The 26118-nt window shown below is 40.6% G+C and overlaps 2 protein-coding genes across 2 annotated transcripts in view; both read right to left on the bottom strand.

The window, feature by feature from the left end:
• Positions 1-9828, bottom strand: part of LOC131531421 (uncharacterized) — a 30501-nt gene extending 20673 nt beyond the window's left edge. The window contains exons 1-2 of the mRNA XM_058762160.1: positions 9571-9828; positions 9197-9320 (exon numbers count right to left, since the gene is read on the bottom strand). The gene's annotated coding sequence lies outside the window, so the exon portion shown is untranslated. The remainder of the gene's footprint in view (positions 1-9196; positions 9321-9570) is intronic.
• Positions 9829-19297: 9469 nt separating this feature from the next.
• LOC131530247 (uncharacterized) lies at positions 19298-25875 on the bottom strand. Its single transcript, XM_058760397.1, has 6 exons — positions 25611-25875; positions 21041-21358; positions 20542-20868; positions 20206-20337; positions 19742-19832; positions 19298-19301 (listed from the first exon to the last, which is right to left on the bottom strand). Exons 1-6 carry the CDS (start codon positions 25648-25650, stop codon positions 19298-19300), a joined length of 912 nt encoding a protein of 303 aa, XP_058616380.1. The 5' UTR covers positions 25651-25875.
• Positions 25876-26118: the final 243 nt, after the last annotated feature.

Below are 26118 nucleotides of genomic sequence, written 5' to 3'. Positions count from 1 at the left end.
TTCCTTGTTGCTAGGAAAGAATAGTTCGTTTCCTACCTATTTCTATTCTGCTTTTTCGTTGTGGTTTATATTTTTGATTGCACTAACTGATCATTATAATAACTGCCCTTTAGCTTAAACTCCTTTCCTGCACTTAAGTGCGAAGTGTTAGTTTCGATTTGAGCCATTGCCCTGCGATTGGCTGGTGGTTGTGCTAATTAAGCGACCACAGCGACTGTAAAACTATTTAAACTGTTCGGGCACTGTTAGACCCCGGGAGAAGACGATTAGTCACCAGAAGAGACAGGCGGCAGTGCGTAAGTGTTTTAATACTCATTCTTAGCTCTGTTGTTTAAATTAATTCCTTGTTGCTAGGAAAGAATAGTTCGTTTCCTACCTATTTCTATTCTGCTTTTTCGTTGTGGTTTATATTTTTGATTGCACTAACTGATCATTATAATAACTGCCCTTTAGCTTAAACTCCTTTCCTGCACTTAAGTGCGAAGTGTTAGTTTCGATTTGAGCCATTGCCCTGCGATTGGCTGGTGGTTGTGCTAATTAAAAGCGACCACAGCGACTGTAAAAACTATTTAAACTGTTCGGGCACTGTTAGACCCCGGGAGAAGGCGATTAGTCACCAGAAGAGACAGACGGCAGTGCGTAAGTGTTTTAATACTCATTCTTAGCTCTGTTGTTTAAATTAATTCCTTGTTGCTAGGAAAGAATAGTTCGTTTCCTACCTATTTCTATTCTGCTTTTTCGTTGTGGTTTATATTTTTGATTGCACTAACTGATCATTATAATAACTGCCCTTTAGCTTAAACTCCTTTCCTGCACTTAAGTGCGAAGTGTTAGTTTCGATTTGAGCCATTGCCCTGCGATTGGCTGGTGGTTGTGCTAATTAAAAGCGACCACAGCTTTTTTTCACTCTAGACTGTGTATTTGTTTGAGGTGTGTGCGCTGACGCGGAAGCGTCCAGCCGTCGTGTTCAGCCTCCTCGTGTAAAGACCGAGGAGTGTAAAGACCTGCGACTTTTTCCTGTGCGACTTGAACCGAGCAACGACACCGAGCTACACACTTAAGTATCTTTTTCCTTCCTCACTCTGCTCTCCTATCCTCTTTCCTTCTACCTCTATCATGTGTCTCCAAAACATTCCGGTTCTCTCTCAGCCACGCTCTAAAATCACTCGCAGACGGCAACGTAATACTGCTAACCTACGCCCTATCTCTACATCTTCCACTACACCTCTGGCTTTCTCTGTGGGTCTCTGGAATTATCAGTCAGCCGTCAACAAAGCTGACTTCATTTCTGCCTTTTCTTTAAAATCCACTCTCAGCATCTTGGGCTTGACTGAGACCTGGATTCGTCCAGAAGACTCAGCAACCCCAGCTGCTCTCTCTACTAATTTCTCTTTCTCTCATACTTCGCGTCAAGTTGGTCGGGGTGGGGGTACTGGCCTGCTCGTTTCACACAATTGGAAATACTCAACCCGCTCTACCCTTTGCAATTACAACTCATTTGAATGTCATGCCATTACTGTATCAGCTCCGATAAAACTCCAGATTGTGGTAATCTACCGTCCCCCTGGACAAATTCTAGCCACCTTCCTAGAGGAGCTGGACGGGTTGTTGTCCTCTTTTGTGGAGGATGGCATTCCAGTCTTAGTCTTTGGTGATTTCAACATTCACCTAGACAAGCCTTATGCTACAGACTTCCACTCGCTACTAGCTTCATTTGATCTCAATCGCCTTACCACTACTAGCACGCACAAATCAGGCAACCAACTTGATTTAATTTACACACGCAATTGTACTGCAGATAACATTCTGGTACAACCGCTACATATCTCGGACCATTTCTTCATTACATTTACACTACATTTTGCTACCCGTGTGCCACCAACCCCCCTACCGGTTAGTTTTAGACGAAACCTGCGCTCCCTTTCTCCTTCCCATCTTTCCTCTGTGGTATCCTCCTCTCTTCCCTCACCTACCCATTTCTCATCTCTGGATGTAAACGCAGCTACTGAAACTTTATGCTCTACCTTAACTTCTTGTCTAGACGACATTTGTCCTCTCTCCTCTAGGTCAGCACGGACTGCCCCTTCTAACCCCTGGTTATCTGATGTTCTTCGTCCACACTGCCAAATCCTCACATTTCCACAACAAGATCAACAGCGCTCCAGACATGCGTAATCTCTTCAGAACATTTAATTCTCTCCTCTGTCCCCCTCCACCACCTCCCACCACTTCTATTACTGCTGATGACTTTGCTACTTTTTTTACAGACAAAACTAGATCGATCAGTGATCAGTTCTCACCTCCACGCACACAGGACCCCCAACCAACCACTTACACTGCTAAACCTCCCATTTTCTCCTTCTGTCCCCTGACGGAGGCTGAAGTATCCAAACTTCTCCTCTCCAACCATCCTACAACATGTCCTCTTGACCCAATCCCTCGCACCTTCTGCAAGCAATCTCTCCCACGCTCTTACCGACACTCACACACATCATCAACACATCCCTCCTCACAGGCATCTTCCCCACTGCGTTCAAGCAGGCTCGGGTAACCCCACTGCTCAAAAAACCTACATTAAACACTTCTCTTATAGAAAACTATAGACCTGTCTCTCTCCTTCCATTCATAGCGAAAACACTTGAACGTGTTGTCTTCAACCAGGTCTCATTGTTTCTTTCACAGAACAACAAACTGGACGCTAAACAGTCAGGTTTCAGGAGTGGCCATTCAACTGAGACTGCACTTCTCTCGGTCACTGAAGCCCTGCAGTGCAAAAGCCCATTCCAAATCATCAGTCCTCATTCTGCTGGATCTATCTGCCGCGTTTGACACTGTCAATCATCAGTTACTCCTCTCCACTCTCTCATCACTGGGCATCGCTGGAATTCCACTTCGCTGGTTTGAATCCTATCTCACTGGTAGGTCTTTCAGGGTGGCCTGGGGAGGGGAGGTATCCAAAGCACATACACTGGTCACTGGGGTTCCTCAGGGATCGGTTCTTGGACCCCTCCTCTTCTCCACATACACTACATCACTGGGTCCCATCATACAGGCACATGGATTCTCCTACCACTGCTATGCTGATGACACACAGCTCTATCTCTCTTTTCAACCAGATGATCCAACGGTAGCTGCAAGGATCTCAGGTTGCCTGGCAGACATCTCGGCATGGATGAAAGAACATCACCTCCAGCTCAACCTGGCAAAGACTGAGCTTCTTGTCTTTCCTGCCGCTCCAACTCTACAGCATGACATCACGATCCAGTTAGGTTCATCAACAATTACCCCATCAACTTCGGTCAGAAATCTTGGTGTAATCTTTGATGACCAGCTGACCTTCAAAGACCACATTGCAAAGACTGCTCGATCTTGCAGGTTTGCACTACACAACATCAGAAAGATCAGGCCCTTTCTGACGGAGCATGCTGCACAACTTCTTGTCCAGGCCCTTGTCATTTCTAGGCTGGACTACTGCAATGCTCTTCTGGCTGGACTTCCATCAAACACAGTCAAACCTCTACAAATGATTCAGAATGCGGCGGCACGACTGGTCTTCAAGGAACCCAAAAGAGCCCATGTTACACCTCTCTTTATCTCATTGCATTGGCTACCAATCGCAGCTCGCATCAAGTTCAAGACACTGATGCTTGCTCATAGAACCACAGGCTCAGCACCCGCCTACATGCACTCACTATTAAGAATCTACATCCCCTCCAGAAATCTGAGATCTGCTAGTAAGCGACGCCTCGTGGTACCATCACAAAGAGGCTCAAAATCACTCTCCAGAACATTCTCGTTCACCATTCCTGGCTGGTGGAATGATCTTCCCACCCATATTCGGAGTACTGGATCCCTGTCAATCTTCAAGCAACAGCTGAAAACTCATCTCTTTCGACACTACTTGACTTCAACCTACACATAAAAAAAAAAAAAAAAAAAGAAAAAAAAATCTTTCTCCTTACTTATTCCTTCCCTTGCTAGCTTGTACTTATTTAAACAATGCCTGAGACTTGGTGTTACAAGCACTTCCTTTGTCGAATTGCCTCTTCAAGATGAATCGCTTCATGTGTTCCCCAAATTGTAAGTCGCTTTGGATAAGAGCGTCTGCAAAATGACTAAATGTAAATGTAAATGTAAGGAAGTCCCTATCTAGGATCAACCCACGCAAGGCTGCGGGTCCCGACAACATACCTGGCCGTGTACTGAAAGACTGTGCTGCACAGCTGACAGATGTCCTAACAGATATCTTCAACACCTCGCTGAGCCAGGCAGTCGTCCCCACATGTCTTCATGTCCCACAACAATCATACCGGTACCAAAGAAATCACCTGTGTCCTGTCTAAATGACTACCGTCCCATAGCACTGACTCCAATCATAATGAAGTGCTTTGAGAGGTTAGTCATGCACAACATCAAAACCAGCCTCCCCAACACACTCGATCCGCTCCAGTTTGCATACCGTCTGAACCGCTCTACGGACGATGCAATTTCCTCCACTCTCCACCTGGCTCTTACCCACCTAGAAAATAAAGACTCCTACGTTAGAATGCTGTTCATTGACTTCAGCTCAGCATTCAACACAATAATCCCACAACAGCTCATAAATAAACTCAACCTGCTGGGCCTTAACAATTCCCTCTGCAATTGGATCCTGGACTTTCTAACCGGAAGACCTCAGTCAGTCCGTGTCGGCCACAACACCTCGAGCACTACCACACTGAACACAGGTGCCCCACAAGGCTGTGTGCTCAGCCCGCTGCTCTTCACGCTGCTGACCCACGACTGCACTGCCAAGTCCAGCTCCAACCACATCATCAAGTTCGCTGATGACACAACAGTGGTAGGTCTCATCAGCAACAACGATGAAACGCACTACAGAGAGGAAGTGGCACAGCTGGCTGAATGGTGTGGCACTAACAACCTGTCCCTCAATGTGAGTAAGACAAAGGAGGTTGTGATGGACTTCAGGAGAAACTCCGGTGATCACCCCCCACTGACCATCGACAGCTCGCCTGTGGAGAGAGTCAGCAGCACTAAATTCCTGGGGGTGCACATCACAGAGGATCTCACCTGGTCCACAAACACCATGTCACTCTCCAAGAAGGCACAACAGCGCCTACACTTCCTCCGCCGGCTGAAAAGAGCAAGTCTCCTCCACCCATCCTCACCACTTTCTACAGGGGCACCATTGAGAGTGTGCTGACCAGCTGCATCACTGTCTGGTACGGGAACTGTACTGCAGCAGACCGCAAGACCCTACAACGGACAGTGAACACAGCTGCAAGGATCATCGGTGCCCCTCTCCCCTCCATCCTGGATATTTTCCTCACACGATGCTCCAGCAAAGCCAATAGTATCGTGAAGGACTCCACACACCCCTCCCACAGTCTCTTCCAGCTCCTACCATCAGGAAGACGGTACCGGAGCATCAGAGCCCGCTCTGCCAGACTGCTCAACAGCTTTTTCCCCCAGGCTGTGAGAGCCCTGAACTCAAATCACCCCGCCCTCTCTGAACCCCCATACAAACCCCCTACCTTCTGTAACATGTAACGTGCAATTCGAAGTGTGCTACACACAGGTGAGTGGGCCTGTACAAACCACCTGTAGTAGCACACTCTCCTCCTCTATGCGCACTAGTCACTTTTCACACACACTGCTGTGTGTACACAAATCCCACAAAAAGACTCAGTAATATATGTATGTTTACATGCTCATGCACTACAAATCATCCTGCACTGTTCCCCAGCCAGCTGCTTGAACTCAATGTTTCTCCTTGCACATGTACAGTACTTATCTGAAGCATTCGTATAGTTTGTATAGTTTGTATTTTTTAGTTTGTATAGGTACTTTTTTATAGATAGTATATTTATATTTATAGTCAAAATCTATCAGTAGGATAGTTGTGTATAGGTTTATATTGTCTTACTCCATTGTTGTATGCCTGTATTTATGTAGCACCGTGGTCCTGTGAGGCACGACATTTCGTTCCACTGTATGCCCCCGCATGTAGCGGAATGACAATAAAGCTCAACTTGAACTTGAACTTGAACTTGAGCAGCAGAGATCAGCACTATTATCAGAGATACTGAGACTGGAGGACGTGAAGCCGAAGAAGCTGTAGTCTGTGATGGAGTCTGTGGGTCTGGTGCTGTAATGGCTAAAGACAGACAGTCATTAGTGTGAATGGATTTGTCAGTCTGAACTACAACAATAGACAGAGATCAGCTGTCAGTGACGAACATCAATGTGTTGACGAACCTGGACAAGGTTGACAGAGCTCTCTGATATTCAGATAGTTCCTATGGCTGCTGATGGGATTGTTGAGCACACAGCTGTAGGTGTTTTTATCCTGATATTCCACCTCCAGAGGTAGAGAGAGACTGATGCTGAGATCAGACACACTGATGCTGGACAATAAACTGTTTCCTTTGTACCAGGAGAGAGTCACATGACTCACATTCACCACTGAACACAACAATGAACAATTCTGCTGTGATGATGATGATGATGATGAACAGTCTCTGGTAATGACAGGAACAAGCAGACGAGCTGAAAACATGACAGAACAAATGAAGAGTAAGTAAAAGTAAGTCTGCATTATCAGCCAGTGTCTGAATGTTTGAAGTCAGTGAATGTTTAATGTTTAATCGCATTTTATGCTCAAACTCATGAAACTTGGCACACATGCCAAAAGTGGTGAAAATTTACATCTGATATGGGTTTCAGAAGTGGGTGTGGCAAAATGGCTCAATACCGCCACCTATAAAATTTCAACGAAGTGCCCCTCGAGCTATGTTTTACATACATGTACGAAATTGGGTAGACACATGTAACACACCAATGCCTACAAAAAAGTCCCCTGGTACGAAGTCTGAAACCCAACAGGAAGTCTGTTATTTTGAATTATTTTGGCAAATTTTGTGCAATTTCTGCCATTTTCAGGCATTGTATTTAAACAAACTCCTCCTAGAGATTTAATTAGATCAACACCAAATGTGGTCAGTGTAATCTAAAGCCCTTTGTGATGTTAAATAGCAAAGATCTTGAGTTTTCATTGAAGGGCGTGTCCGTGGCGGCCTGACAAACTTTGATGTTTTGTCATGAAAATGAAGTTATAATTCAGACATACAATGTCCAATCTGCACCAAAATTCACATGTTTGATAAGAATCCTGTCCTGAACACATGCCCGTGTCCATATTCAGTTATAGCCATATTACCACCAGCTGGCAACAGGAAGTGCCATGTTTTACGTTCTAACAAACTTCTCATAGAGATTAAATGACATCAACATTATATTTGGTCAGTCTACAATAAAGGCCTTTGCAATGTTAAATTGTGAAGATCTTGAGTTTTCATTAAAGGGTGTGTATATGGCAGCCTGACAAATTTCGATGTTTCGCCATAGGAATAGAAGGTGTTGTAACTCAGCCATACAATGTCCGATCTGCCCCAAACTTCACATGTTCAACAAGAATCCTGGTCTGAACACATCTAAAGGCCAATATTCTGTTATAATCATGACACCACCTGCTGGCAACAGGAAATCACATGTTTTAGACTAGCTTAAACATACTGTGTACAATCTGCACCAAACTTCATATGTTTGATGAAAGTCCTGGCCTGAAGATATCTACATGCCAATATACAGTTATAGTTATAGTGCCATCAACTGGCAGCAGGAAGTCTGGCACATATAAATGACTTTGACATATCCCTTCTATATTTACCACTTTAAATGCATATTGCCCACTGTTCGCAATTTCCTAAAACCACCGGGTGGTAGTGAGCCTGGTGGTGCGAGAGCCCTTTCAACACTGCTTGCAGCTTTAATTCTACATGTTCTTTTTATTATTTTAATTATAATTTTTAGAATTTGACATGAAAGATGACATACTTTTAATAATGTTAGAAAAATGCCATTACAAAGGTAAAAACAAAAGACCCCTGTAAATCACTTTAAGGAGTCAAATATTACCTCGTAATGGGAAGGCTAATTTTTTATCAGAATTTTTGATTATTGATTAGAAGGTGCTCCTGAAAGTTTTGACTGTGCTCCTAAAGTTTTTTTTTAAAATTAGGAGCACAAGTGATCCTAGAAAGAAAGTAAGCGTAGAGCTCTGTGCCACCTCAACCCTAAACCTACCCTTGCAGTAATGCAAATACAGTAGTTATGTGTTGTTCAGTGTGACAAAAAAATGCTGCACTACTGATGTACGCATGCACAGTAAGCCCTGGTAGGACAATCTGACAGGTAGGATGAAATGGCAGGACACTGGGACACACCAACAGTGTTGCCAGATTGGGTGGATTCTTTCAGAGAATAACAATGTTTTTTAATTAAAGGGACTATTTCTCTAAATCATAAAATAGTTTTGGTTGATGCAATGACACTGGTCGGTGTGGCAACACGTCAAAGGAGGTCTGTGTCATGGTGAAAGGTAGAAACCCCTTTGACATAAGTTTTTTTTTTTTTTTTGAAATATTATACCTGGACCTTAAAGTTAACAAAAGTAATTAAGAAAAAAAAAAAAAGAAAGAAAAAGAAAAAAAAAAAATCTAGATATCTAAATTACACATTTCACAAAAAAGTGGCCCACTTTACCTGAGTTCACCCAAGGCCTATTGTAATTTTCGGGTAAGATAACTTTCTGTGCCGTCTTGATTTACTTGCTCGTTTTCATCACTTTTGTTTTAAATCTCGTACACTGGCTAAACTTAATATCCAATCAGTGTGTTCTCACTCTCACCGATGGCCCAGACAATTGGAAAGTGACCCGCATTAAGAATGGGAAAAAAAAAAACTGATGACACTGATGATGACACAATATTGAAAACATTTTATGGTCTTTGAATAAATGTTTTTAAATATATATATTTTCAAACAAATGACATTGTGTATAGGCTTTTTCAGATTTTTTGTCTTTGATTCATAAAAAAAATAATTAATGATATGAATCCAGCAGCACAAATTAAAATGTAATTGTGACTCACCATAGACAGTAAAACTGTATCTGCGTTTGGTCTCTGAGCTGCCGTTTCTGATGGACACTTCATAAAGTCCAGAGTCAGTGGTTTTAATGTTTGTGATGGTCAGAGATCCAGTCTGATAATCAAGCTCTAGTCTGTCTCTGAATCTCCCACCAGGACCATCAGATATCCTTTTGGCTGGTCCGTTGATTCTAGCTATGAGATACCTGTTAGTTCCAAATGTCCATGTTATATTATCATCCGTCTGTATTTCAGTACGGCCACAGTATATAGTGACTGATTCTCCCTCCATCACTGACACTTGCGTCACTGCATCATCACCAAACACACCTCAAGAAAAAAAGAGAAAAAATAAGACTTTCAAATAACTTGATGACAAATACTTTGAATAAAATCTAAAACAATCACATGGACACAACAGAAGCAAACTGTAGTCATTGTATTTTTGTGGTGATTTTGAATAAAACTGATTTCCTGATACAGAAACTGAGAAATTGAAACTAAAGCCTATAAAGGACATTTAGAAAAAAATGAATCTGAATAACAAACTGGAATCATAAAAAACACATTTCAAACTCACCAACCAGACGCCACAAACACAAACAGAACAAAAATCGGTCAAACATCTTCAACAGTTTCAGTCCACAAATATGAAAACACAAACTCTTCAAAACTGGTTCAGTAATGAAATGACAGATGAGCTGATGTGAGGCTGATCTGTAGTAAAGTCATGAGAAACTCTACCTTCATCTAAAATAACCACACATCTTTAAGTTTTGATGCGTGTGAACATCCAGCTCTTTTCACAACATGTTAACTTAACCGCTTTGAGTTCAAGTTGGCCACATCTTCCTCTTCTGTTCAGTGTTGTCGTTTTCAGCAGAAATGAACTGCGCCATATCACGATCAGTGACTAGAGAAGTTAAAAGTGTCTTAAAGCAGCGTTTGATCTGCTCATGAGATCCTGAGAGTGTTTGGCTCTGCTCTCTCAGCTCTCTGCAGCACCCCTTGTTTTTGCGGCTATGATTCCAAGGTATGTTATTCCCCGATAACAACCTGTTCTTAGCTGGTCAGCAGGCTGGTTTTAAAGGGGTTTTGGCCACTTCCTTTGCTGGTCAGGCTGGGAGACCAGCTGGAACAACCAGCTAAAACCAGCGTGACCAGCCTAGCCAGGCTGGGAGACCAGCTAAAACAAGAGGGGCCGGTGTCCTGTAGAGTTTAGCTTCAACTTGCCTCAACACACCTGCCTGGAAGTTTCTAGTATGCCTAGTAAGATCTTGATTAGCTGGTTCAGGTGTGTCTAATGGGGGTTGGAGCTATACTCTGCAGGACACCGGCCCTCCAGGACAGAGTTTTGGCACCCCTGAGCTAAAACCAGCTACTTCTAGCTTAAAAGCAGCTAAAACCAGTCAACCAGCTTAGGCTTTTTTTAGCAGGTTTTTTCAGCAGGGTCTCGCTCTCTCGTTTCATACAAAAGCAGCTGCTGCCATTTTGTGACGATTGTACACTGTAATGGATTATAAGATAACTAACAAACTGGTAATATTTTGAAACATTTTCATCTTAAATCAATATCTTTTATTGCCATAATTATGTGGTGAAAGTTGTGCAATAAATGGTATGACTGCACCGTATCGTTTGAACCTGCCGTTTGCTAGCAACTGCTTTCTTCACGTAAGCTTTGCGTAAAATTTTTCAGATCAGTGTTTCGTGTCTAATTATTTACTTTTGTAGCAAGCAGCCATGTAATAAGCGGGATAATGTACATCCAGCCAGCTATTAACGCAGAATAAAGCCCGACAAGCTTGTCAACAGCCCAACGCTTACATAAAAGAAATTACCAGGAATGCAAATTACTGCTCACATTCTTCCTTCTTAATTGCCATGTATCCAACCATAACACTTAACACAGTGTCATCTAGTGGCTTCCTAGAGTAACAGGCACAATCAATAGATATCATCACAGTAGGGGAGAAGAGTGAAAGGGGAGAGGGAGAGGGGGGTCATAAGTTTGGGCAAGGCGGGGTCCTTTGCTCTCTTTGGAGATCTCTTCTCCAATGATCTGATGTGAAGCTGATCTGTAATATAGCCATGTGAAACATCACCGTCAGTCAAAATCTGCCCATTTATTCTGTGCTGATGTGTATGATCATTTGCAGATTTTTTTAGCATTTTATTGATCAGTTATTTCATAGTGTTTGACCTTTCTCGCATTTAGCTCCAGTAGGCCTCAACTTCCTATAGATTGATTGGGTCACACTTTACAGTGAGGAAAATAAGTATTTGAACACCCTGCTATTTTGCAAGTTCTCCCACTTAGAAATCATGGAGGGGTCTGAAATTGTCATCGTAGGTGCATGTCCACTGTGAGAGACATAATCTAAAAAAAAAAATCCAGAAATCACAATGTATGATTTTTTAACTATTTATTTGTATGATACAGCTGCAAATAAGTATTTGAACACCTGAGAAAATCATTGTTAATATTTGGTACAGTAGCCTTTGTTTGCAATTACAGAGGTCAAACGTTTCCTGTAGTTTTTCACCAGGTTTGCACACACTGCAGGAGGGATTTTGGCCCACTCCTCCACACAGATCTTCTCTAGATCAGTCAGGTTTCTGGCCTGTCGCTGAGAAACATGGAGTTTGAGCTCCCTCCAAAGATTCTCTATTGGGTTTAGGTCTGGAGACTGGCTAGGCCACGCCAGAACCTTGATATGCTTCTTACAGAGCCACTCCTTGGTTATCCTGGCTGTGTGCTTGGTCATTGTCATGTTGGAAGACCCAGCCTCGACCCATCTTCAATGCTCTAACTGAGGGAAGGAGGTTGTTCCCCAAAATCTCGCAATACATGGCCCCGGTCATCCTCTCCTTAATACAGTGCAGTCGCCCTGTCCCATGTGCAGAAAAACACCCCAAAGCATGATGCTACCACCCCATGCTTCACAGTAGGGATGGTGTTCTTGGGATGGTACTCATCATTCTTCTTCCTCCAAACACGTTAAGTGGAATTATGACCAAAAAGTTCTATTTTGGTCTCATCTGACCACATGACTTTCTCCCATGACTCTTCTGGATCATCCAAATGGTCATTGGCAAACTTAAGTCGGGCCTGGACATGTGCTGGTTTAAGCAGGGAACCTTCCGTGCCATGCATGATTTCAAACCATGACGTCTTAGTGTATTACCAACAGTAACCTTGGAAACGGTGGTCCCAGCTCTTTTCAGGTCATTGACCAGCTCCTCCCGTGTAGTTCTGGGCTGATTTCTCACCTTTCTTAGGATCACTGAGACCCCACGAGGTGAGATCTTGCATGGAGCCCCAGTCCGAGGAGATTGACAGTCATGTTTAGCTTCTTCCATTTTCTAATGATTGCTCCAACAGTGGACCTTTTTTCACCAAGCTGCTTGGCAATTTCCCCGTAGCCCTTTCCAGCCTTGTGGAGGTGTACAATTTTGTCTCTAGGGTCTTTGGACAGCTCTTTGGTCTTGGCCATGTTAGTAGTTGGATTCTTACTGATTGTATGGGGCGGACAGGTGTCTTTATGCAGCTAACGACCTCAAACAGGTGCATCTAATTTAGGATAATAAATGGAGTGGAGGTGGACATTTTAAAGGCAGACTAACAGGTCTTTGAGGGTCAGAATTCTAGCTGATAGACAGGTGTTCAAATACTTATTTGCAGCTGTATCATACAAATAAATAGCTAAAAAATCATACATTGTGATTTCTGGATTTTTTTTTTAGATTATGTCTCTCACAGTGGACATGCAGCTACGATGACAATTTCAGACCCCTCCATGATTTCTAAGTGGGAGAACTTGCAAAATAGCAGGGTGTTCAAATACTTATTTTTCTCACTGTATATTAGGTGGCCTTAACTACTATGTACTTGCATCAAAAAAATAAGTACAATGTACTTATTGTGCTCATATCGTATTGCAAAACACTTTTGCTGCCATTGAGGTGTGATACGGGTAAGGTTAGGGACAGGTTTGGTGGTATGGGTAAGTTTAAGGGTGGGTTAAGGTGTAAGGGATGGGTCAACAGTGTAATTCTAAATGTAATTACATAAATTAATTACAGATGTAATTACATGTAGGTATTTTAAATATATATATATATAAATACAATGTAAAAACATGTATGTACACAATAAGTGCATTGTACCAAATTATTAATTTAAATGTAAGTACACAGTAGTTAAGGCCACCTAATATAAAGTGGGAGCTTTGATTGCATCATATTCAACAGTAATAAACTGACCCAAAACATGTTAAAAGTGTCTTAAGGCAACGGTCTTTATCTTATCAAGAGATCCTGCATGTGTTTGGGCTCGCTCTATGTGTGCAATAATTAAAAAAAAATAATAATAAAAAAAAACACAATATGTGACACACATTGCCTTCAAAAGCTATATCAGAGACAGAGCTAGTCAAGTCAGTGACGGAGGATACTGAGCAAATCACTCCTGATAAAATGCAGATTCAGGCTGAGCCACTAGATGATGTTGTTGATCCGCAGATGAAACACAGACACAAATGGAGCACTGAAATCTTATGTTTATAATATTCCGAAAATCAGAATCTTCTCAGGTTAAAGTAGTCGTGGGAAGATATTTTGTTAATTGTTGTAGATAGAAAAACAAAATGAAAACTAATGATCTGAATTATAATGTAAACATTTACAAATAATGTTTTAAATAATGTAAAGCTTATACAGTGGGGCAAAAAAGTATTTAGTCAGCCACCAATTGTGCAAGTTCTCCCACTTAAAAAGATGAGAGAGGCCTGTAATTTTCATCATAGGTATACCTCAACTATGAGAGACAAAATGAGAAAAAAAATCCAGAAATCACATTGTAGGATTTTTAAAGAATGAATTGGTAAATTTCTCTGTAAAATACGTATTTGGTCACCTACAAACAAGCAAGATTTCTGGCTCTCACAGACCTGTAACTTCTTCTTTAAGAGGCTCCTCTGTCCTCCACTCGTTACCTGTATTAATGTCATCTGTTTGAACTCGTTATCAGTATAAAAGACACCTGTCCACAACCTCAAACAGTCCAACTCCAAACTCCACCATGGCCAAGACCAAAGAGCTGTCAAAGGACACCAGAAACAAAATTGTAGCCCTGCACCAGGCTGGGAAGACTGAATCTGCAATAGGTAAGCAGCTTGGTGTGAAGAAATCAACTGTGAGAGCAATTATTGGAAAATGGAAGACATACAAGACCACTGATAATCTCCCTCGATCTGGGGCTCCACGCAAGATCTCACTCCGAGGGGTCAAAATGATCACAAGAACTGTGAGCAAATATCCCAGAACCACACGGGGGAACCTAGTGAATGACCTGCAGAGAGCTGGGACCAAAGTAACAAAAGCTACCATCAGAAACACACTGCGCCGCCAGAGACTCAAATCCTGCAGTGCCAGACGTGTCCCCCTGCTTAAGCCAGTACATGTCCGGCCCGTCTGAAGTTTGCTAGAGAGCATTTGGATGATCCAGAAGAGGACTGGGAGAATCAGATGAAACCAAAATAGAACTTTTTGGTAAAAACTCAACTTGTCGTGTTTGGAGGAAAAGAATGCTGAGTTGCATCCAAAGAACACCATACCTACTGTGAAGCATGGGGGTGGAAACATCATGCTTTGGGGCTGTTTTTCTGCAAAGGGACCAGGACGACTGATCCGTGTAAACGAAAGAATGAATGGGGCCATGTATCGTGAGATTTTGAGTGAAAACCTCCTTCCATCAGCAAGGGCATTGAAGATGAAACGTGGCTGGGTCTTTCAGCATGACAATGATCCCAAACACACCACCCGGCAACGAAGGAGTGGCTTCGTAAGAAGCATTTCAAGGTCCTGGAGTGGCCTAGCCAGTCTCAGATCTCAACCCCATCAAAAATCTTTGGAGGAGTTGAAAGTCTGTGTTGCCCAGCGACAGCCCCAAAACATTACTGCTCTAGAGGAGATCTGCATGGAGGAATGGGCCAAAATACCAGCAACAGTGTGTGAAAACCTTGTGAAGACTTACAGAAAACGTTTGACCTCTGTCATTGCCAACAAAGGGTATATAACAAAGTATTGAGATGAAATTTTGTTATTGACCAAATACTTATTTTCCACCATAATTTGCAAATAAATTCTTTAAAAATCCTACAATGTGATTTTCTGGATTTTTTTTTTTCTCATTTTGTCTCTCATAGTTGAGTTATACTTATGATGAAAATTGCAGGCCTCTCTCTTCTTTTTAAGTGGGAGAACTTGCACAATTGGTGGCTGACTAAATACTTTTTTGCCCGACTGTATGTGACACTACTGAAATACACAATCCAGGAGTCACTCAACATATGTAATAAAGCATGGAGAGACTTGATTCTCAGAGTGAGAACTTTATTGATAAAGGTAAGCAAATACAGATGACAAATGGACAGCAGTAGTAAAGAGAGATTTGTGTGTCTAATCTGAGAAATATATTTCATCGGGTGCACGCACCTGGCCCGAAGTTAACTTCTTCCGGTCTGTGTTTGTTTATTGATCTGGCTAGTGGCGCCGAATACAAACGCAGTTGAAGTTACTTAGTGATAAGTAGACTGAAGTTGGGCTCAGGTTGTTGTACTGTGAGATGTGTTTCCTGTATGTACTTAAACGCTTGGGCGGTGCATTATGGGATTGAAAGTGGCGCAGAGAAAGCGTTGAGAGCGGCCGAGAGTGTCAAGTCAAGTCAAGTCACCTTCATTTATATAGCGCTTTTAACAATACAGTTTGTGTCAAAGCACTTAACAGTATCAAATTGGAAGATAGAGTGTCAGTAATGTATAATGATAAGATTAAACACTCAATTTTCAGTTAAAGGCATTTCATTATTGAATTCAGAGATGTCATTGTCTAGCTCAGTTTAGTTTAAATAATATCTGTGCAATCAAATCGGCGATAATCGCTAGAAAAGCAAGAGTCCCCAACTGAGCAAGCCAGAGGCGACAGCGGCAAGGAACCAAAACTCCCTCTGTGACAGAATGGAGAACAAAAAACCTTTGGAGAAACCAGGCTCAGTCGGGGGGCCAGTTCTCCTCTGACCAGACGAAACCCGCAGTTCTAAAGTTTCTATTTCTATTTTTATTTTGTTGCAATTTCTAACAATAATAGCATTATGTAGTTAGGTATTTTATTATATTTTTAGTTATTTTGTCATGTTTTTAGTTTTATTGTATCTTAATCGAGGTTTTCACTGGGGATATGTCTCTGGGGCTCATCTGGGTGTCCTGGTCTCCGCTGACGATCAGGGCTGTAGACATCATCTCTTGGTGCTGATCCACCATCTGATCGGATACGGACTGAGAAACAGAATAGGAAAGAGACAGACAAATATTAGCATAGATGCCATTCTACTTACGATGTAACGAGTACATTGTGTGTTATGGGGAGTGTTCCCGGGTTCCGGTTGATCTAATTAATGCAGCCTAACAATCCTTTAACGGATTTGAATAATAGAAGCGTATTAGTGTGTTATGTGTAGGCCAGGCTAAAGAGATGGGTCTTTAATCTAGATTTAAACTGACAGAGTGTATCTGCCTCCCGAACAGTGTTAGGTAGATTGTTCCAGAGTTTGGGTGCTAAATAGGAAAAGGATCTGCCGCCCGCAGTCGATTTTGATATTCTAGGTATTATCAAACGGCCAGAGTTTTGAGAATGCAGTGGACGTGGAGGGCTATGGTGTGATAAGAGCTCACTCAAGTACTGAGGAGCTAAGCCATTCAGGGCTTTATAAGTAATTAACAAGATTTTAAAATCTATCCGATGTTTGATAGGGAGCCAGTACAGTGTTGACAGAACCGGGCTAATATGGTCATACTTCCTGGTTCTAGTAAGGACTCTAGCTGCTGCATTTTGGACCAACTGTAGTTTGTTGATCAAGCGTGTAGAACAACCACCAATAAAGCATTACAATAGTCTAACCTTGAGGTCATGAACGCATGAATTAACATTTCTGCATTTGACGTTGAGAGCATAGGTCGCAATTTAGATATGTTTTTGAGATGAAAAAACGCAGTTTTACAGATGCTAGAAACATGGCTTTCAAAACAACACACCTAGGTTCCTGACTGATGAAGAAGAATTGACAGAGCAGCCATCAAGTGTTAGATAATGTTCTAGGTTATTACATGTGGGGGTTTTAGGTCCAATAATTAACACCTCTGTTTTTTTTTCAGAATTTAGCAGTAAAAAATTACTCGTCATCTAGTTTTTTTATATCGACTATGCATTCCGTTAGTTTCTCAATTTGGTGTGTTTGAAGGTTTTGAGGACATATCCTAATGACAATGATGAATTAATAATAGTCAAAAGAGGATCTGTGACTTCTGGTAGCAGCTCTTTTAGTAGTTTAGATTGGTTAGGGTCTAACATTCATTTTGTTGGTTTAGATGATTTAACAAGTTTATACAATTGTTCCTCTCCTACAGTAGAGAATTAATGGAATTGTTCCTCAGGGGATCTATAGTGTGCTATCTGATGCGATACTGTAGCTGACGGCTGCAAGGATACAATTTTATCTCTGATAGTATCAATCTTAGAAGTAAATTAGTTCATAAAGTCATTACTGCTATGCTCTTGGGAAATGCCAACACCTGTTGATGCTTTATTTTTTGTTAATTTAGTCACTGTATTGAATAAATACCGAGGATTATGTTTGTTTTCTTCTAGAAGAGACGAAAAGTAATCAGATCTAGCAGTTTTTAATGCTTTTCTGTAGGATAGGGTACTTTCCCGCCAAGCTAAATGAAATACCTCTAGTTTTGTTTTCCTCCAGCTGCGCTCCATTTTCCGGGCTGCTCTCTTTAGGGCGCGAGTGTGCTCATTATACCAAGGTGTTGGACTCTTATCCTTAATCTTCCTTAAGCGTAATGGAGCAACCGCATCTAAAGTGCTAGAAAAGAGAGAGTCCATAGTTCCTGTTACATCATCAAGTTGTTTTGAGCTATTGGATATGCTGAGGAACTGAGATAAGTCAGGAAGATTATTTATAAAGCAGTCTTTTTTGGTAGAGGTAATGGTTCTACCATATTTGTAACAATGAGTTGGCTTTACAGCTTTAGCTATATGGAATATATAGCTGTGTCAAAAAGTTTGGGCTTTTCTCGACTTTATGCAAATATCGAGCGAAAAATACCAGGCGGCAACCAATTAATGTGAAAAGAAGATGAAACGCAAACAGGGTGTAAACACTGTTTTAAGAGGTGAGCTCTGCCCTAAATTTGACACGACCCAAAGCAGTGGCTTTGTAGCACAGCGGCACTGAGCGCAGATTTGACACTGTAGTAGAAACAGACCGTTACTGTATCACTGAAGGAAAGTGACTTTGCTGTTGCTGTTGATTCTATGTGGAAGTCTACCAGAAGTTAAGTTTGGGCCACAAAAGTGTGCATGCGCAGTAACATTTGTTTATGTTGTTGCCATTGAAACTTTTTATAAACAATAAATCCTTTCAAATTGAATTTTTAAAAATCTGACAGTGAACAATAGAGCACAAGCTCAAATAAGTATTATGTCAGTATTATGACAAAAACACTAGAAGAACAAAACACACACTTGCAGAACCTTTACAGTTCGCATTCTGCTTTAAACTTATGTACTTTGTGAAAAACATGAACATATATAGCATTACATTAATACATCTCACAAATATGAATATACTGTAATTTGCGAGAAATTACATCATCAATCATGTACCTGATGTGTGAATATGTGCTTGATCTTGTTCAGCTCTTCTGGATCTGATGTCATAAACCAGGAGAATGACAGTAGCCACGCCCACCAGAGCAGAGAGGACCAATCGGATCACAGCTTCAGTAGAACCACAACAGTGTTCAGAGTCTGAGGAATAAAAACATCAAACTGAGATCAGCTCAGTCAATAAACGCTAATATCAAGAATATTTGAAGGACAGGGAAAACAATCGCTACTTACTATAGACAGAAACTCTATATGTTATTGATGACGGTTTTGTTCCAGTTATCTTTAGTTTATAATCTCCAGCATGTTGAGTTGTGATGTTTGTGATGGTCAGAGATAAAGTTTGATTGTCCAGCTTCAGTCTGTCTTTGAATCTCCCATCAAGAACATCATCATATACAGTGCTTGTGTTAACCCGTCTATTGATTTTAGCTATTAAAGTACCAAAAAACCTCCACTGAATCTGATCATCATCCAAAACCTTCGACCGAATCCTCCAAAACTCATCATCATCCATCATTTCAATAAAATGAGAGTTTAGAGTGGGTGAATCTCCCTCCATCACTGATATTTCATCTGTATCACCAAACACACACACGGAGAACAACAGAAACAGGGGTCAACACAGATTAATACTGTTAAATATGATAATGGTTTACTACATTACATAGTTACAAATTTAAAACTGAAATAGTATCATAAAACAGATAAAAGAAACAAAGTGGTGAATTAATTGTCATAAAAAAAAAAAACAGGAGAAACCACATTTTTTTAACTCACCATAGACAGTGCATAAGAAATCGATCTTAATATATTTGGTCTGCAGTTTATAACGTCCAACATGTAGGATACTGACATTTCTGATGGTCAGAGATCCAGTTTGATTGTCCAGCTTTAGTCTGTCTCTGAATCTCCCATCAAGAACATCATCAGTCATGTTGTCGGCCCGTTTATTGCTTTCAGCTATTAAAATGTGTTGATATCCAAACCACCACAGATTTGGATCATCAGAAAACCTCCACTGTATCTGATCATCCTCCATAATTTCAGTAAGGCCAGAGTTTAGAGTGACCGAATCTCCAATTTTCACTGACACCGGCTTCTCTCCTGAATCATCAGACATACAGAACAAACAGAAACAGGGTTCATCACAGATTATGACAGTCATTTGATGGTTTACAAAAGAAAATTAACTGAAGAAAAAAAATAAGTTTGGATTAATAATTGTATCTTTGTACTGATTAAAATACAAAACACATGGAATCAATATTTAACTCACCATAGACAGTGAGAGGGAAAGACTTCCTCACATTGTTGATCTGTAGTTCATAATCTCCAGCATGTTCAGGTCTGGTGTTTGTGATGGTCAGAGATAAAGTTTGATTGTCCAGCTTCAGTCTGTCTTTGAATCTCCCATCAAGAACATCATCATATACAGTGCTTGTGTTAACCCGTCTATTGATTTTAGCTATTAAAGTACCAAAAAACCTCCACTGAATCTGATCATCATCCAAAACCTTCGACCGAATCCTCCAAAACTCATCATCATCCATCATTTCAATAAAATGAGAGTTTAGAGTGGGTGAATCTCCCTCCATCACTGATATTTCATCTGTATCACCAAACACACACACGGAGAACAACAGAAACAGGGGTCAACACAGATTAATACTGTTAAATATGATAATGGTTTACTACATTACATAGTTACAAATTTAAAACTGAAATAGTATCATAAAACAGATAAAAGAAACAAAGTGGTGAATTAATTGTCATAAAAAAAAAAAACAGGAGAAACCACATTTTTTTAACTCACCATAGACAGTGCATAAGAAATCGATCTTAATATATTTGGTCTGCAGTTTATAACGTCCAACATGTAGGATACTGACATTTCTGATGGTCAGAGATCCAGTTTGATTGTCCAGCTTTAGTCTGTCTCTGAATCTCCCATCAAGAACATCATCAGTCATGTTGTCGGCCCGTTTATTGCTTTCAGCTATTAAAATGTGTTGATATCCAAACCACCACAGATTTGGATCATCAGAAAACCTCCACTGTATCTGATCATCCTCCATAATTTCAGTAAGGCCAGAGTTTAGAGTGACCGAATCTCCAATTTTCACTGACACCGGCTTCTCTCCTGAATCATCAGACATACAGAACAAACAGAAACAGGGTTCATCACAGATTATGACAGTCATTTGATGGTTTACAAAAGAAAATTAACTGAAGAAAAAAAATAAGTTTGGATTAATAATTGTATCTTTGTACTGATTAAAATACAAAACACATGGAATCAATATTTAACTCACCATAGACAGTGAGAGGGAAAGACTTCCTCACATTGTTGATCTGTAGTTCATAATCTCCAGCATGTTCAGGTCTGGTGTTTGTGATGGTCAGAGATCCAGTTTGATTGTCCAGTTTCAGTCTGTCTCTGAATCTCCCATCAAGAACATCATCATATACAATCATGCTGTCAACCCATTTATTGATTTCAGCTATTGTAGTGTTTTCATTTCCAAACCTCCACTGAATCTGATCATAATCTTTCATTTCAGTAAGACCAGAGTTCAGAGTGACTGAACTTCCCTTCATAACTGATATTGCATTAGTATAACCGAGCACACCTGAAAAACAGAGTTTGTCACATGTTAACCCTTACCAAAACGTAGTATACTTCAAGTTTATTTCATTAAGTATACTTAAGTAAAGTTCAATTATAGTTTTAAGTATACTTTATGTAGTAAGTATACAAATATCCCTTCAGTACTAGTAGTATACTTGTAAGTGTACTATTTCAATTAGATTCAAAGAGCTTAGTGGGGCAGTCATGGCCTAATGGAAAGAGAGTCTGACTTGTAATCTGAAGGTCGTGGGTTTGAGTCTCAGTTCTGGCAGGAATTGTTGGTGGGAGAGTGAATAACCAGTGCTGTTTCCACCCTCAATAACACAACTGAGGTGAGACCCTTGAGCAAGGCACTGAACCCCCAAACTGTTCCCTGGGTGCCGCAGCATTGGCTGCCCACTGCTCTGGGTGTGTGTTCACTACTGTGTGTGTGTGCACTTGGATGGGTTAAATGCAGAGCACAAATTCCGAGTATGAGTCACCATACGTGGCCACACATCACTTAACTTTCACTTTCAATACTCATTGGGACTAATTTGGCCCACTTTCTAGTATACTTAAGTAAAACGGAAATAAACTTTGAGTACACAACAATGTTTTTAGCTTGTACTGCAACTATACTAAACGTGAACTTATAGGTATACTGATAGTTTACTAATTCAATACTTGTAGTAGTATTTTAGTACACTTTGAAGTATAATCTCAGTAAACTACAAGTTTAGTAGTTTTATACTGCAAGTATACTCATACATTTTCTTTACGTGAACTTTACATGATACTATAAGTATACCATGTCCCTATTTAGGTATTATTTTGTATATATTTTGTTAGATGAATATCTGAACATACAAAACATCAAAAGAAAGAACAGAGTGTCTGCTTGTAAACAAAAACATTTTATACTAGCTTCATGCATTCTTTTTTAAACACTTGAATGTGGGTAAGTTTCATAAAAAAAAATAAAATAAAGAAATAAACAACATTTTGAACAAAAAGCTGAAAAAAGCCTATAAATTGTATTCAGAATGATAATCAAAATGTAGATGGAGTCGATCAACACCCCAAAGCTTGACAGTCATTATTACCTCTTCATCGGTCTACATTTTATTCCATTACGTTATACAGTTTTGATGCTGTTTTATGTCAGATGATCATGTTCAATTACATGTGGTAGCATCTGTTGTTTCAGTTTCTTCTTCACTTGTGTTTTGGAAATTCTGTAAAGAAGATGTGTACTAGCGCCCCCTACCATATAACAATGAAAACATGGATTCTAGGAGCACAAGTATAGCTCAAATATATTTAGACTTTTTCTAATAGTCAAGTATACTTAAATGTCATTTTAAGTATATTTCTGAGAAATACATAAAGCCCATTTCTGAGAAGTACATATTTAGATTTTTCTAATAGTCAAGTATACTTAAATGTCATTTTAAGTATATTTCTGAGAAGTACATAAAGCCCATTTCTGAGAAGTACATACAAATTAGACTAAAATAATACTTTCCTATTTTCAGTTTAAAAGAAGTATACTAATAGCACACTTTAATAAACTTCTTTTTCGTAAGGAAAAGCTTGATGTTGGCGTTTTGCTGCATGGTTTATCAACTTCCTTGTTACATGCAACAGTATGTGTCCATATGGACAGACAAACTAACACTATTCAGGGCAATATCAGTACACTTCAAGAAAGTGGAAAGTGCTGCTAGTCTCTCAAGCTAAAATAAGTCTGCAAAGAGCCAACTGAAACTTAGGAAACTGCCCCAAATTCTGAGCCGTCATCTGACGGGGTGCAGAAGCGGTTGCAGATACTCCTGCAGATGCAACAGCGTAGGCAACCACATCAGTTACAACCCTGAGATTTAAACAGCATTTAACTGTTTAACTGTTCATAAGTTGCATTGCCTGGGGGAAGAAACTATTCTTGTGCCTGGCTGTCCTGGTAATTGGGGTACTGTAGCGCCAGCCAGATGGCAAAAGTTCAAAAAGGGGATGACTTGGATGTGAGGGATCCAGAATGATTTTCTGAACACTTTTCCTCACTCTCGATATATACAGTTCTTGAAGGGTGGGCAAGGGGGCACCGATAATCCGTTCAGCAGTCCGAACCGTTCTCTGTAGTCTGATCCCTGATTTTGTAGCTGAGACAAACCAGACAGTTATTGAAGTGCACAGGACAGACTCAATGAAGGATGAGTAGAACTGTTTCAGCAGCTTCTGTGGCAGGTTAAACTTCCTCAGCTGGCGAAGGAAGTACCTTTGTTGTACAGCACAGTTTAGCAGGTGTCACAAATCCGGTTCGTGGTCTTCCGTCCACTCGCCATCGGAGGTGGCCCTTCCATCATATTGACTCTCGCACCACACAGACTGTTGCATGTCACACTGGACTGCATTTCCCATCATCCATTGCACTGATCACACAGTTGTCACCAATCACACGCTCACCTGAGAGCTATTACACACTCTATTTAATACCCACTCAGATCGCCAAGTATTGTCTAGCGTTTAGCACTCTCCTAGTGTTAGCTACTGTACCAAGCCATTCCGTGTTTGTTTTCTGTCTAGTCTCTAGTATTGTTCTGCGTTTGTCATCTCTCCAAGTGATAGCTGCTTTACGGAGCCTTTTCCTGTCTTTGTTTCCAGTTCCTAGTTCTAGTCTCGTTGTGTTTCCAGATTTTCTAGTTCCTGATTCTTGCCCTTGTATTTTGGATCAACCCTTTGCTTGCTTTTTCGGACTGTGTTTGCTCCTCGCCTGGACTTTTGCTCACATTATCGGATTACCCCTCTTGTCAAGCCCTCTGGATATTGTCCGCCAATCAAACACCCACGTTTGTCCTAGGATTACTCATGTCCTTCCTGTGCCATGCCTGTTTGCTGTTGTTTGACCCTGCCTGTGTTTTGACAATGTTTCATAATAAAAGCTTGCACTTGGATCCGCACGTCTCATGTCTCGTTCGCCCTGTTACAGCAGGAGTGGACTGCATTTTACAACACACACTTATTTTGCTCTTTGGCTGAATGAAAGCACACTATTGTGAAGGAAAGAAAGGTGTGCTGGATGGAATGCAATCCATAATCATAATCTAAAATCAGTTACAATTAATCGCACAGCCCTGAGTGAAGCTCAAACTGCATTGCTGAGACAAGGTATGGACAAGGTACAGTGACCAGGCACAGACAGAGAAATTAAGACTGCCTAACCTGTCTTGCAAGTGGAAATTCAAGCAAGATTGTACCTGATGGCATGCTAGCTGTCTCTCCATAAAGTAGCTGTGTCTGCCTACAAAACAGTGGGAATCCACTGTACACCATACCTTCTCCCCACTGGAATGGGAAACCAAAAAACCTCATGTTGGCAGACAATATCTCTTTCTCCCCACCCCATTTTCCAGGCATAATTTCCCAGGGCTGTCCTGGCCCTTCAACCCTACTTCACCACTCTTTCTCCCCTCGGCCGGGTCACTTGAAAGACTTTGTTGCCACCTTCCATGTCTAGACAATAGACTCTGCTTGTATTGTGGACAATTGGTTCCACCTGGTTTGAAAGTAGGGCAGCACCATATATCTAATCAAAATATTATGTGTCTACATACAGCAATATGCATAATCGGAAATTCTTTTGATAAGTGCTAGATTTTAATATACCTCCTTCAAATAGTTTTGAGAAGTCATGAGGTGTGCTCAACTTCAGTTGGCACAGCACAGACTGATCGGTGTTCGACATCAAAGCACAGTGATAGTGATTAGAGCACAGACAGTTGCAGACGAATGCACTGAAATTGCTCACGTGGTCATACACTGAACGGTCTGCCTGGAACACACACCTAATATTTTAGATTAGATAGCAGAGAACAGACTGGACATGACTGTTAAATACATGTGACATGCTTAATGTTATTAAGTGCAATAACCCGTGGAAATAAACTCAGTGCACTCAGAATCAAAGTTGCCTCTCGGACAGCGTGTGATCCAAATTCAGTTCTCTGCGGCTTATATGACCAAATACACACAAAATTATGTCAAAATGTCACTCTTGCTGAGAATTCATATAAAAATTGGTCATGTTTATTCATTTGAATTTTCAATTTGTTTTATTTCTTATTTGAATTCTACTGAATTCTACATAAAAATGATGTAGTCTTAATTTTTGAATGCATTTTTGTTGTATTGTATTTGTCCTACTGTTTATAATTTGCTTCATATATGGTCCCAGAACAGAAACAACTGAAGTCATAAAACACATTTAAACTCACCAATCAGACGCCACAAACAGAACCAAAATCTGTGAAACATCTTCAAAGGTTTTAGTCTACAAATATGAAAAGACAAACTGACTGATCAGAAAAATGACTGATGTGCTGATGTGAAGCTCCTCTGTCGTAAAATGAAGTGACCAACACCTAAAATAACTACAAGTGTTAATACACGTCACCATCTTGCAGTTCCTTTCACACTTCACACGTTGAGCTCCGGTAGGCCTCAGCTTCCTGTAGATCAATTACATCATTTTCAACAGAAATTAGCAGAGTTAGTAACTGAGTTACATCATTATAAAAGTAACTAATTACCATGGAAAGTAACTATTGCGTTACTTTTTTTTTTTAAATGTTCAAATGTCAAATGACTTTGGATGCCCCAATATTAAATATGTTAAATTAATGAAATGGACACTAAAAAGAATAAATTATTATTATAAAAAATTGTACATTAATCTACACTATTTATCTACTGACGCTTAGTATCAGTCAGTCAAGCATTATA

Source organism: Onychostoma macrolepis, chromosome 22 (genome assembly GCF_012432095.1).
Source record: "Onychostoma macrolepis isolate SWU-2019 chromosome 22, ASM1243209v1, whole genome shotgun sequence".
NCBI lineage: Eukaryota > Metazoa > Chordata > Actinopteri > Cypriniformes > Cyprinidae > Onychostoma > Onychostoma macrolepis.
Note: the sequence above shows the minus strand (reverse complement) of the source record. Positions and strands in the feature narration are given on the sequence as shown.

Bases quoted from the DNA above. Each gene is read 5' to 3' on its own strand.
- LOC131530247 (XM_058760397.1), bottom strand. From the start codon at position 25,650: ATGTTTCACAGATTTTGGTTCTGTTTGTGGCGTCTGATTG. The intron at 20,869-21,040 runs GTGAGTTAAATA...CTGATGATTCAG, and splicing joins TTTCCCTCTCACTGTCTATG to GAGAGAAGCCGGTGTCAGTG. The intron at 19,833-20,205 runs GTACTTTAATAG...CTGATGATTCAG, and splicing joins GATTCAGTGGAGGTTTTTTG to GAGAGAAGCCGGTGTCAGTG.